The sequence below is a fragment of the Amphiura filiformis genome, chromosome 14, assembly GCF_039555335.1.
Source record: "Amphiura filiformis chromosome 14, Afil_fr2py, whole genome shotgun sequence".
In the NCBI taxonomy this organism is placed as follows: Eukaryota; Metazoa; Echinodermata; class Ophiuroidea; order Amphilepidida; family Amphiuridae; genus Amphiura; species Amphiura filiformis.
Window position 1 is genome coordinate 37,746,763 of NC_092641.1, and position 12,275 is coordinate 37,759,037.

Genomic DNA, 12,275 nt, shown 5'->3' on the forward strand with positions numbered 1-12,275 from the left:
TTAAAGTTGCTTTTCACATTCATACCTGATATCAATTGCATTTCCAAGACTTTGTGTCTCTATTGTACCCCATGTATAGGTAAACAATGAAACATTCAGTGACCATTCACCAAAGCCAACAGACAACACAAAGTTGCAAGGATCTACTTGGAGGTATACATCTAAGCTTCTTCTGGTGATCTTCAAATCAATGTCTGCACAACACTGGAAACCATGGCAACTGTTATCCACAGAACATGAGACTCCTTGTGGTAGCAATGGTGGCACACTGATTTGTGTACAACCTAAAAAGAATTGGTGAATAAAAAAATTAAAATTTTACTGCAATAAAAGAACATTAGGAGTAGTCTTTCACATTGTATTTAGTACCCTATTGTGCATTACAATCAAAAAGTAGAAATTCAAATAAAATAGTGGGCATTGCTGTGGAGCAAATCACTCTTTATGGCTTTAATGTCTAAATACGGCATTATGTCAAAAATTCTCTGCTGACCTGATAAACAGAATGAATTTGGCTGATTCCATTTAGGTGTGCGATGTAACATGTGTAAACATTAGAAATATGCCAAAAAATCAGGTTTGAAAAATATTGAACAATTTCAAATTATAAGATATTATACAAAAGTGTGAATTACCCATAAAATGAGATATTCAAATTGTAATGAGTGCTTAGAATGAATGGCGCTCAGAAACAAGTTGGACCAATTTCCACCTCATAAGGTCTCTAGTCCATCGCACTACATGCTCTTTAGGCCATGCAAGAACTTCTTCTTCTTCTTCCGGTACTGTGCAAAACCTCAAAAGAGTATCGACGCACATTGGTTGATTTGTAGACATACAGGTGCAAAACATGCTCCACTTGAACAGCATATATGTACAGGATAAAAAAGTTTGATGTGTCTTATGAGTCTTCCAGCTGCTGCTTAGAAAGGCCATAGCAAGCAGGGTTACAGGAGCAGTCACAGCTACCCCATTTTTTGAGTAATTTGTTATGTATTTTATTACAACATAATATCAATCTTAAAAGAAAACCTCATTTTTGGATGTACAAAATCCCAAATTGTCAACCTTACTATGCCCTTGCTGCTTAGAATGTTTTGTGTACTTTAAATTTCTATGATGCAAATATTATGATTAATGCTTTGTGGGCTAGCAGTAGGGTTCAACTTAAAAAAGTACAAGTTTTGACATTGTCTAAATTTTTTGAATTTTAAAGAAAAGTAAAAACTTGTCATCTGCAGTTGGCACCCATGTGGACAAAGTTATAAATATATACCAATAATGTCAATATAGTGAAAATAACAAACTGAAAACAGTGCTTCAAGAACAAGTAAAATCCAACTTCAGATTTTATTTGTCTTGAACTAAAATTGTACCAACTAAATCTGTTTATATAGTATACGAGGGGGTATCAAAAAGTTTTAGAAATCGCCCAGAAGTGAAAGAGCTATATCAATGAAATTTTGTCAGTGCAATCACTGGTCCTTATGTACATTATGGTCCAAAAATGGTTTCATAGGTATGTTTACTTTTTTTACAGGTGGTACTAGATGCCAATAACCTGCTGCCCCAGTTACTGCGCATAAACTGCAAAATTGAGAAAATTGAGGCAAGCAGCATTATTAAGATCCTGCTTTTAAGGGTTGCAGTGCCTAGAAAATTGATGATGAAATGAAAGTTATCTTCGGTGGTGATTATGATATGTCACTGTCGCTTTTTGGAAAAGGAATTTTCATTTTATCACAGACTTTCTGGGCACTGTAACCCTTAAAATGGAACTTAATCATGCTGCATGCCTCAATTTTCTCCATTTTGCTGGTTATGCAGTTACATAGACAGGTAGTGACATCTAGCCCCTGTAAATAAAAGTAAACATACTTATGAGACCATTTTTGCACCATAATGTACATAAGGACCAGTGATTGCACTGACAAAATTTCATTGATATAGCCCTTTCACTTCTGGGCGATTTCTAAAACTTTTTGATATGATAATCTTTACGTAACAAACCTTGCCCTGATGCTGAGGTTGGTACTGTACAAGCCTGATCACTCACAAATTCCTGAAATATGACAAAATGTAATAATATTAATAGAATCGAAAGTATATTGACATCATCAGTTTGTCAGTATATATGTCTCTTTCATTTACCACAGCCTCTTATGCCCCCTACTGTCACGTTTTGAAAGACTATTAACAAGCTCCAAATATGTATGCTTCATCAACAAAAGACAGAACTATTGTATTGGTGTTACAGAATAGTAATTGAAGTGTCTAATGCCTGAATCATATTTTTTAAAGCATAGTGATGTTTGGTGCACTATGCACAGGTATAAATCTACATGATTTAGCACACTTTACAGGAATCACTGGCCACTAGTGGCTCAAGACACATCATATAAACCATTTAGCAACAATCAGGGACTTACAGCTAAGAAACGCACACCCTATACATACCACAATAAACCATTACAGCCAGGATCAGCTCCAAGAATTCTCAAAAGGGTGAAACAATAAGCAGTTACTTCCTTGTCCAGGAAAATTTCAAGTTAACTCAATCATTTTATAAGACCAAACCAGGGCTTGAACCTGTTGCTACCCACCAATGCACAAGTCTTTACACCTTGCAAATTGATTCAACTTGACTGCTATATGTATCTCCAGAAAGATGAATCATGTGACCAGTATTTGCTCTGCGTGCTGGCCATATAAGCTTCAACATAAAAAGTCTCAAGTTTTGGAATATTTTTCCAAATATCAAGAGCTATCTTAAGACCACTGAACCAATACTGGGCTTGTTTTTACTAATTTTCATGCTGATTCCAAATATGGTCATGCATTTGTACAATTCTGAATTTTTTGAATTTTTCAAGAATTATGGAACTTGTCGTCTGCAGTCAACACCCGTGTGAAGAGGGTTAATAGATCCACCAAGTAAAGATTGGTCCATCAGAATAGTTATGTAAGTTTCCCATCCCTTAAAGGTCCGTGACCCGATCGACAGCATCATCCCCCCGATATTTTTCATTGTTGATGAGGTTTTGGTATCACATGATAGATACTATTTTTCTCATTACTATCCTGAAATTTGACGCTCCAAGTCGATGTATTTCCGGGAGAAATCATGAATCACAGCGGTTTTTACAGGTATACCAGTTTGTAAATACTAAAACTTCGTCGGAATTGTGGGGACGGAATTATTGCGAATCATCAGTCTCCTCAACAGCTACTTTGGTTTCGCGTCATACACATTCTGTGAAAAAAGCGAACCACACTAACTGCTGAGGAGACGGTATGCCGTATATAATAATACAATTCCAAGATGGACGATGTGGGCGATTTAGCTCAATCGACTAGCGCGTTGTGTTTTACCCGAAAGATACCCGGTTCAAAATCCGGTATCGGAAGTTTTTTTTTTCCTCTCCATTTTAACCCAAACTTTTTATATTCATTTGAAATGTACATATTGCAAGGGAAATATATTTTGTTTCCTTTTTTTCTGAAACGGAACGAAAAAAACAAAAATTTTCCGTTCAATCATGGTTCAATACGGGCCGGGCATTGTACAGCATTGTCGTCATACGAACGGGAATTGTTGTTGTTGCTTGCCTGCCCATAATGCAATTCACGTATACCAAGGTATTGGATTGCAAATTTGGCTATTTATTCACATTTACGCTGAAAATGCTCTCGTTTTCTCACAAAGCAGCATAAAGGGCCAATATTTGATATTATTATGTAATTTTAAAGACAATCCATATCCAAAACCAATAGGGTTACCCCCCTTTAAGTATAACTACTCCCTGTCTTACCTTAATTCCTAATGTATTCAGCACCAGGTCTATAGCAGTATCAGTGACATCTCCAGCAAGGTGAGTCAGGTACCCATTAATAGATCCACCAGGTAAAGATAGGGTCCCATTGGTGTTACAGAATGGTATGGGAACAAGGAGCTGGGAGACGACAGGAATCATTTCACAGGTACCATCAATGCAGACGATGACAGAAAGGTCAATCTGGAAAGACTTCTGTGCATCCAGCTTGTCAATCTTGTATCTGGAGAAATATATTATAAGGCAATAGAAACAAATTAGTTTGATCTTTCTATCAACCATTGATGCTTGGTCGATCTGTATTATTTATGAAATCAATTAATTGACTATTGTTAATTGTGATAACAATTTGCCTGTTATCAATTTGGTTCTAGTGCCTAAATAACAATAAGTAGGCTAAATAAAAGGTTATACACACACACCCCCTTCCTCTGTCTTTAACATAAAAGTTACTCATTAGAATTGAAAACTTCATCTATACATGCACTGGAAGCTGACATTGCTACTTGTAGACAGGAAGTCTGCACAGTTGACCTTTCCCATAGTCAGTGGACTTCATGTACTTTTGAATGTGGTAAATGGTGGTACCTAAGGTCACCTTATGAATTTGTAACTTTGAATTAAAACATGTAATGCTGCTGATTGCAATATGCCAAGTTTCATTTATGGTCACTACTTATCAAGTCTACAATCATGTTTGGATGTAATTTACTTTCACTTTTTGATCGAACACAGAATTGGCGAATCCATTGAGTCCTTCATATGCGAACGCAAAATATTGCGCAGCTCCGACGTGTGAAATCATTTCACACATATCATGTTACATGTAATACAAGTTCAATACGCACTCAGGTGTACTATTGCCTCACAGAACACAGAAGCTGAAGAATGCTATTTTGATGTAGGAAGGGTGTTAGCTGTATGCATGTTGTCAATACTTACTTAATTTTCAATGCATCAACAATCACCAGTTCTCTTTCAATTCCCCAATCTAAATCAAGAAGTGTCTTATTATACATCCAGCTGCCTAGTCCAACGGATAACTCAAAGTCACATGGGTCTACAGCCAGCCAAGTTTGAAGGAAAAGTTGGGTGACTTTGATGTCTACGGCAGCACAACATGCTATGCCAGTACAGTACAGTGTAGGATGACAAGAAAGCAGGTCTGCTGGAATAGGTAATGAAATCGATGGGCAACCTGTGTAAGAAAAAGTATAATACATTATATTGAGAGCAGGGCTCAAAAGAAGGCAGGTCTGAGGGCCTTCTGAAATTATGATCAAGGGCCCGAGTGGCCCTCTGATATTCTGGCTTATTGTGATGCCTGATTACTTAGCCATGAATTGGGCACAAAGAAGTCATTTTGATTTTAGGGCAGCATAACTTGTACTGTAAATGCCCGACTACCATTTCTAAAAAATTGTTGAAACACTTATTGTAAATGGCCTCCTCCTAGCCTCATCCAGGGCCGGATTTACCGTTGGGCCAGATGGGCCTGGGCACAGGGCCCCCAAAATTTGGGGGCCCCAAACTTGCCCTGCGCATCCTGAAAATACCCATGTTTAGGGTCAAAATATGGTAAAAAATATGGGATATGTGCAAGAGGAGCATTGAGACAACACTATTATAAATCTTAGTTTCAAGTGACTAAAATAGTACCCATGCACTATGGCTTAAAGAACATGCAAATTATGGAAAGATTTCAAACAGACGGTTTTCTGAGATTGTATGTGTAATGAAAAGCTGGTAGCTTGATTACTAGGTCTAACAAATTTACATATTCTTATGCATAGACCCCCCCACCCCCGAAGACATGAATGTAATCTCCCACACAGGGATGTAGATTTTAAATGGAGACACCCATTCAAGTACCAAATTTGAAATTTACACTCCCTGCGCACCGCTGTTCTCACGAAGTAACTGAGTTCACGCGTGACGTCATATCCGCTTATTATTTTCCCGCGCAAACTGATTGTTATTTTTGCTAAAAGTGCTGCACAGTCATAGCAGGGCGCATCGGATCATACCTCATAACAGGAAATCGCCTCGAGATTGCGTTTTACCGTCTATATATTTTTTATCAATAACTATGTTGATTTAATTATTGAAGTTTGGTGGCTTTATATTTTTTTACTTAATAAACTTTCTGATATATAATATTCTTCTTTAAAAGAAGAATTTTGTTGATTTTTTTTATATTTTTACACAAAACCACAATATTTATCGCTTTATATTTATCATTGGCGTGGTTTAGCGAAAGAAATTTTGACGTTTTTATTAAAAACACCCTTTTAACTTCACTATACAGTTCTGAAACCCGGTAGCAGATTTTATTTTCTTGCACAAATCGTAGATCCTTAGGCCTCATAAGTCACAATGCACGCAATGTACACTGTTTAACCCCGCACGTTCATGCCTAAAAAAGCTAAACCTACCGTCATCACTGATCCCAGTATTTATTATTGATTGTTTTTATTATTGTTGATGCTACATGCTAGCCATGTACGTACTTGACGAGTTATGTACCACATCTGGGGGTGCGGGTGCAGCCGAATACCCGGCCCTGCAGCCAATCAGAGAAGATTCTCTGTCTGGCCCGATGTTGCAAACCTCAGACTAGACGCGCACATGTGTATTTTTTGCAAAATGCAACGTGACCGTGACGGGAATGATCACATAATAACACGCTAACGTTTTTTGCTTTTGGGAGTTTGCTATGACAGAAAAGCTGAACCATGAAACACATTTTTTGCAGTAAACATGCTCTTTATCAAGTGGAACTCTTAAATGAAAAGTTTGTTTGCCAACTGCTTTCTTGGAAAGATCGCGGAAAGTCAAGAAGTATAAATTCATTGCATGAATGGATTCCAGTGCAGTGCATGATCGGGATATAGGCCTATAAAAAGCGGTGGATTTTAACTGTGGAATATTATTTATCTAGATAGGCATATGAATAAGCAGTTTTCCAATCAAGTGAAGTAGGCCTAATATTATTTGAAATACCCGGGGAAATACCATGGTCACATTTTGATCATTCTATTGTAGGCCTACCTCTGGAATGAGGATATGCAAGCCTCACGGAAGTAAACCTAGACTTGTTTTCTTATCTTTGTTCATGACTTTGTTTTGACTCAATCGGGTCATGGATGACAATGCATGATGGTTTGTTTGATTGTGACAATGGTAAGTAGAAAATACTTTTTGGAGCTGGCATTGTTTCATTGTTGTTTTCTTTCTTATGTCTTGGCTTGACCTCCTTAATTACTAATTAGGATCTAGGCCTAAGAATTTGCAACTGGTAGCATCTTTTTATTTTTAATTTCTTTTTTCGCCTAGGCATGCTAGGCCTAAAGTCATCATGCCATGCATGCGGATGTCATAATTTTCGGCATGATGATGCCTGGCGGTGTTCAATCAAAAAGTTATTTAACATCTTCCGAAGCCTGTGATAAAAATGTACGATACCGATATTTGAAAAGGAGTTTGGTCATTTAACAAAACTGATTTTTTTTTGGCACAGGCCTAATCATGATAATAATGTTTACACATGTCCGAAGTAGGCCTAAACAGCTAAATTGGATTCAGAATAATCCATAATTTTAAAACAAAGCAATCCGGGAAAGCAATGCTTAAATCCATCATGCGTGACCATACATGATAGTTTAACATGTTTAAGGCCGTAAAAAATAATGTTTTGGTTCTCGTCCAGAGGAAGTTCATGAATATATATTTTTTTAATGTGAGATTCTGAGGGCTAACCCCCCTATAGAGTAGACCTACCACAAAAAGTATAATTGTAAGTGATCCGTGTTCTCTATAAATAGGCCTTAACTTATTTTTATGCATAGTTTTCTTAAAGTATCCCAAAGTCTAAAAATTGGTGAAAAATCTAAAAACAAACTCTGACAAATCCCAGAAATTGAGGAGGGAGGGACGAGGACCAAAACAAAATAATTATTATAGGGTCTAAGCAGCCAAGATAGAAAGTCAGTTTTCATTCGTTTGATCTCATTTATTGGGTTAAAATGACCAGAAAACTTTCCTGGCAGTTTTTTCGGGGTCCAAAACGCAACTTAAAAGGTAAAAATAAGAGGCTCTCGTCCAGAAGATTTTAACAAATTAATGACTGAGGGAGAGAGGTTTTCAGGTATGGTGTCTTTAATGTAAAATTCCTGAGCACGTTTAAGTGGCCCAGCCAGGCGGGGTGAGGGGGGAAGCTTCATCATGTCCCTCTGGGATACTAGCTGTCCTGTTATTTCAAAAAAAAGTAAAGCATTACCCATTTTTGACCATGTTCAGTCAAAGTTTGCCCCCTTGAAAGTTGCCTCCCCACCTCCTCCTGCATGCCCTCTGAATAGTGTTGGCTACGCCACTGGTACCTTTTTGCTGTTTTATTCGGTTTTTGCCAACCCTTTTCATTTCAAAAATACTAAATCACAATTTGAATGACCTGTCCTTCACTTTTTTTAAAGCAATTTACAAACAATTTTAATTTTTTCGTAGTGATCACTGAATGGGTCTTTAGTCTGCGTCTAGGGATACATCATGTAGGCCTACATGCAAAATGTCAATTAAATAGTATACCGTATAAACAAAACTGAATGCCTCTTTACACTGCATATCGGGCTGCAAAGTGCATACACACATTGATATTGTTACATTTCACTATCATTTAATATAAAGACATAGGCCTACAGAATATGCACGTATGCCTATACATCAGGGCACTATAACAATAACATGTAGGCCTAGGCCTATCGTCCAGGCTTTCTCAAAGTTTTTGCAATGTGTTTATGATAAACCAAGAACTTCTAAACATGTCTTTTCATTTATACACTACTACAACATTTTCAGAAACAAAGTAAGGGGCTGGTTTTTTCTTCAGAAGAGGGAGGGGTCCCAAATATACTGGGGTAATAAATTTTTGGAAAGAAAAATAGGTGGGAAGTGGCGGCACAAGGAATTCCGGGGGCATGGGGGACAAAGTGAATGTCAGGGGGAAAATCGACCAATTTAGAGCAAAATTGACACAAAAAGTGGACATTTACGTAATTTTGGGGTAGGCCTAATATAAAAGTGGGGGGAGGCGGCAAACTGGGGGGGGGACAAGAAAAATATTGGGGGGAAATGCCCCCTCCCCGTAACGCCGCCACAGGGGGGGGGGGTAAAATTGTTAATGACCAATAAAGTCACAACTGCGATGTATTCAAAAAGACTGATTTCAATACACTTTTAGCCTAAAGTGTAGGCCTATCGGTGGGGGGGGCGGGGGTGGGGTCATAAAATTTTGTTGTTGTCGAAATAGGGGGTCGCTATTTTATTGCTGCCGACTTTTTAATTTGTGACCCCTCCAGCCCCCTAATGCCATATAAAATTAATGTCATGGTTCTCGCCCTCCCTCCTCAATTTCTGGGATTTGTCAGAAGTTATATAGAATGTTCTAATTTTTTTAGACTTTGAAATACTTTAGGAAAAAGTTTATTAGGGAACATGAAATCATTTCCAAGACTTCTCATGGTAGGCATACTCTAGGGGGTTTATCCTTTCACATTTAAAAAAGGGGCCCCCTCCTTTCCTCTAGCACAGTTTGCAAAAAAAACGAAACTACTAACAAAGCTAATTTTACATTGAAAAAAAAACAACAAGTAGGCCTAGTAAGTATTTACACATTTGTATCTAGATAGGCCTACCTGTCATATGAATAATATATGGAATAAAAGTAAGTTTAGTGGGCCTAGATTTTTTTATATAAACGTTTGTTATTTTTTGTCTTGTAAACATGAGCGGGAATAAAAAAATGTAGACCCTAAAAAGGGGAATCAAAAATATTTAGACCCTAAAAAGGGATCAAACAATAATTTTTTTGTGTCCCAAGCGCAAGTTTTTTCACCCAAGCGCACCAAAGTATTTTATAAACACGCCCTAAATAACGCACTATTGTACACGCTCATTTGAGAACTTTAATAATCTGCTACCGTGATTTCAGCTTATAGATAAGCTTGTTTATATGTTATATTTTATTTAATTCAAATAAATATGAAATGTAAACCCCAAGGTAGTAAAAACTTGGCCACAAAATCTCTCCGTACGGCGACTACCGACTAACGTGTAGCGATCCTGTACATCGCGCAATGACGGATGCATGGACTTGGCGCAAATTAGACCGAGCATATTTACGAAATTTTTATCCCTACAACGAAATTAAATACACCAATAGTTGCTCGAAATGTCTTCTTTTCAGCATACTGAATGAATTCTATCAATATGACGGAAACCCCAGCTTTGCAGCTTTTTTTGTCCGCTCTCTTCGAGCTCTTGGTTTATGGACATCGCCATGTTACACCGCGCTCTCGTGATAGTAAAACGACTGCGCGTTTATAGATAAGTCTACGCCCGCGCTGTAACTGAATTGTCGCTACAGCGCGATATGAACAGCGGTGTGCGTGGAAGATTATGGTCATGTCTTTCATAGGGGTGGAATTCAACTGCAATAGCCCATCTTTATGGCTTTAAGCCATATCTTAAAACAAGAATTGTAACCTGTGGCAGCGCCAGGAATATTTTTTTCGGGGGGCATTAGGGGGGAAAGTGAATTTCAGGGGGGGCAAAATCAACAAAATTTGAGCAAAATTACCGCATAAAGAGGCAATTTTCGTAGTTTTTGTTTTTTTCGGGGGGGGGGGGGCAACAGGGGCAACAGGGGGGCAAGAGTTTTGACTGGTTGCCCCCCAAGCCCTCCGTGGCATGGCATATCTACTTACTGTTTCCTTTGCCAACCAGAGCACCTTCCCTGCAATCTTGTTTGCTCACATAATCCTGAAATAATACAATTGCAGCCAGAGATAAAACAAAACATTTTTGCGTCTGACGTTACAGGTCAATCAAAGTCCGGAACTGTTTGTTTATGATTTGTTGTGATGATTGAAATTTCTGAATGCAGTAGATCACAGCATGCTCTATGATTAGTTTGGCATTTTCAAACATGCAAACTGTCTCAATAGTTGTCAGACGTGAAATTGTTTCTTTATTTCTGACTTTTATCATAGTTAGCCATATCAAGGTAAATTTGTAACCAGATAATTTTGTTAGGTTTCATAATAAGGTCAAACCAAGTAATGTACACATACATAAAGCTTTCTCAAACTTGTTGGCAAATTTCGAAAAAATAACCCATCATATACCAAAATTGGCCTAGAAAAAGGGTCACAAATGGCTGAAAATGTGACCTATGTTTGCAGCACATCCCCGTATTGTCATTTGTATTGAGTACCCCCCTCCCCCTAGATAAACTTACCCCAAGTCCTAACTTCTCAATAACTAAATCAACCGCAGAGTTACCAATCTTGCTTCCTAGTTCTGTAGCAAATCCTGCAATACTTCCATCACCAGGTAGTTGTATGCTACTAATATCTGTGTTACACAAAGGTATTGGTACTTTAAGCTTATCAATGACTATGACCTCCTCACAAACATCATCAATGCAAAGGTTGATAGCTAGAGTCACACTGAACATCTTCTCCTGGTCCAGTTTGTCAACTGAGAGGCTGAAAATAAATGTAAAAAACAGACACTATGTTAGATAAGTTGGATCAAACATCACACTTCAACCAACTTACAATAATATTTCAAATTCTATGTATGTTTAGCCCTTTCCACATAGATGTCAACTGCAGACGACAAGTTTCAATTTTTTTTTGAAAAAAATATTCAAAATTTGTTTTCAGAATTGTTAATGTTCATGACCATAGTTTGAATCAGCATGTAAACTGCATTAAAATGAGTACAAACAAGCCTAGTATTGGTTCAGTGGTTCTTGCAATACATTGATATTTTACGAAATTTTTAAAAGGAGGGAACTTGAGGAAAAGTGAATTTTAGGGGTCAAAAATCATGAAATTTTCGCAAATTTGCTGCAAAAATTGTAAATTTGTAATAATTGTTTTTTTTAATTGGAGGGACAACTGGGGGAGCAAGATTTCTGACTGGGGACATTTGACTCCCCTTGGCCCATGGTGCCACCACTGTGACCTAACATTCTACACCAACTCAAATGACAGCATACAGTTCTTGAAATGAAATTTTCGCAAATTTGCTGCAAACATTGTACATTTGTAATAATTGGGTTTTTTTAATTGGAGGGACAACTGGGGGAGCAAGATCTCTGACTGGGGACATTTGACTCCCCTTGGCCCATGGTGCCACCATTGTGACCTAACATTCTACACCAACTCAAATGACAGCATACAGTTCTTCAAATCTGTCTCATAAATTGCTTGTTGGGAAGTGCCACTAGGTTACGTAAGCAGCAAATTATAACTCTAGAGTACACCCTATACCTAATAATGAATCCCTCTTGAGTGAATTGGGGGAGGTTTGAGACATAGGGGATAGAGGGCAAGTAACATTTGGTGCACAGTGTATAATTATGCCCTAAAGAGGTCA

The 12,275-nt window shown here is 37.8% G+C and overlaps 1 protein-coding gene across 1 annotated transcript; it reads right to left on the minus strand.

Moving 5' to 3' along the window:
* On the minus strand, positions 1-12,038 carry LOC140169398 (uncharacterized). Its single transcript, XM_072192656.1, has 7 exons — positions 11,941-12,038; positions 11,128-11,377; positions 10,595-10,649; positions 4,776-5,031; positions 3,813-4,056; positions 2,011-2,062; positions 1-284 (listed from the first exon to the last, which is right to left on the minus strand). The coding sequence occupies exons 1-7, from the start codon at positions 12,036-12,038 to the stop codon at positions 1-3; spliced, it is 1,239 nt and encodes a 412-aa protein (XP_072048757.1).
* Between the last annotated feature and the right edge of the window lie 237 nt (positions 12,039-12,275).

What these genes read in the sequence shown, in the direction of transcription:
- LOC140169398 (XM_072192656.1), bottom strand. Translation starts at nt 12,038, where the DNA reads ATGGTGGCACCATGGGCCAAGGGGAGTCAAATGTCCCCAGTCAGAGAT. An exon ending in TCTGGTTGGCAAAGGAAACA is followed by an intron (nt 5,032 to 10,594) that starts GTAAGTAGATAT and finishes TTTCTTACACAG; the next exon opens with GTTGCCCATCGATTTCATTA. An exon ending in GTTGATGCATTGAAAATTAA is followed by an intron (nt 4,057 to 4,775) that starts GTAAGTATTGAC and finishes ATATTTCTCCAG; the next exon opens with ATACAAGATTGACAAGCTGG.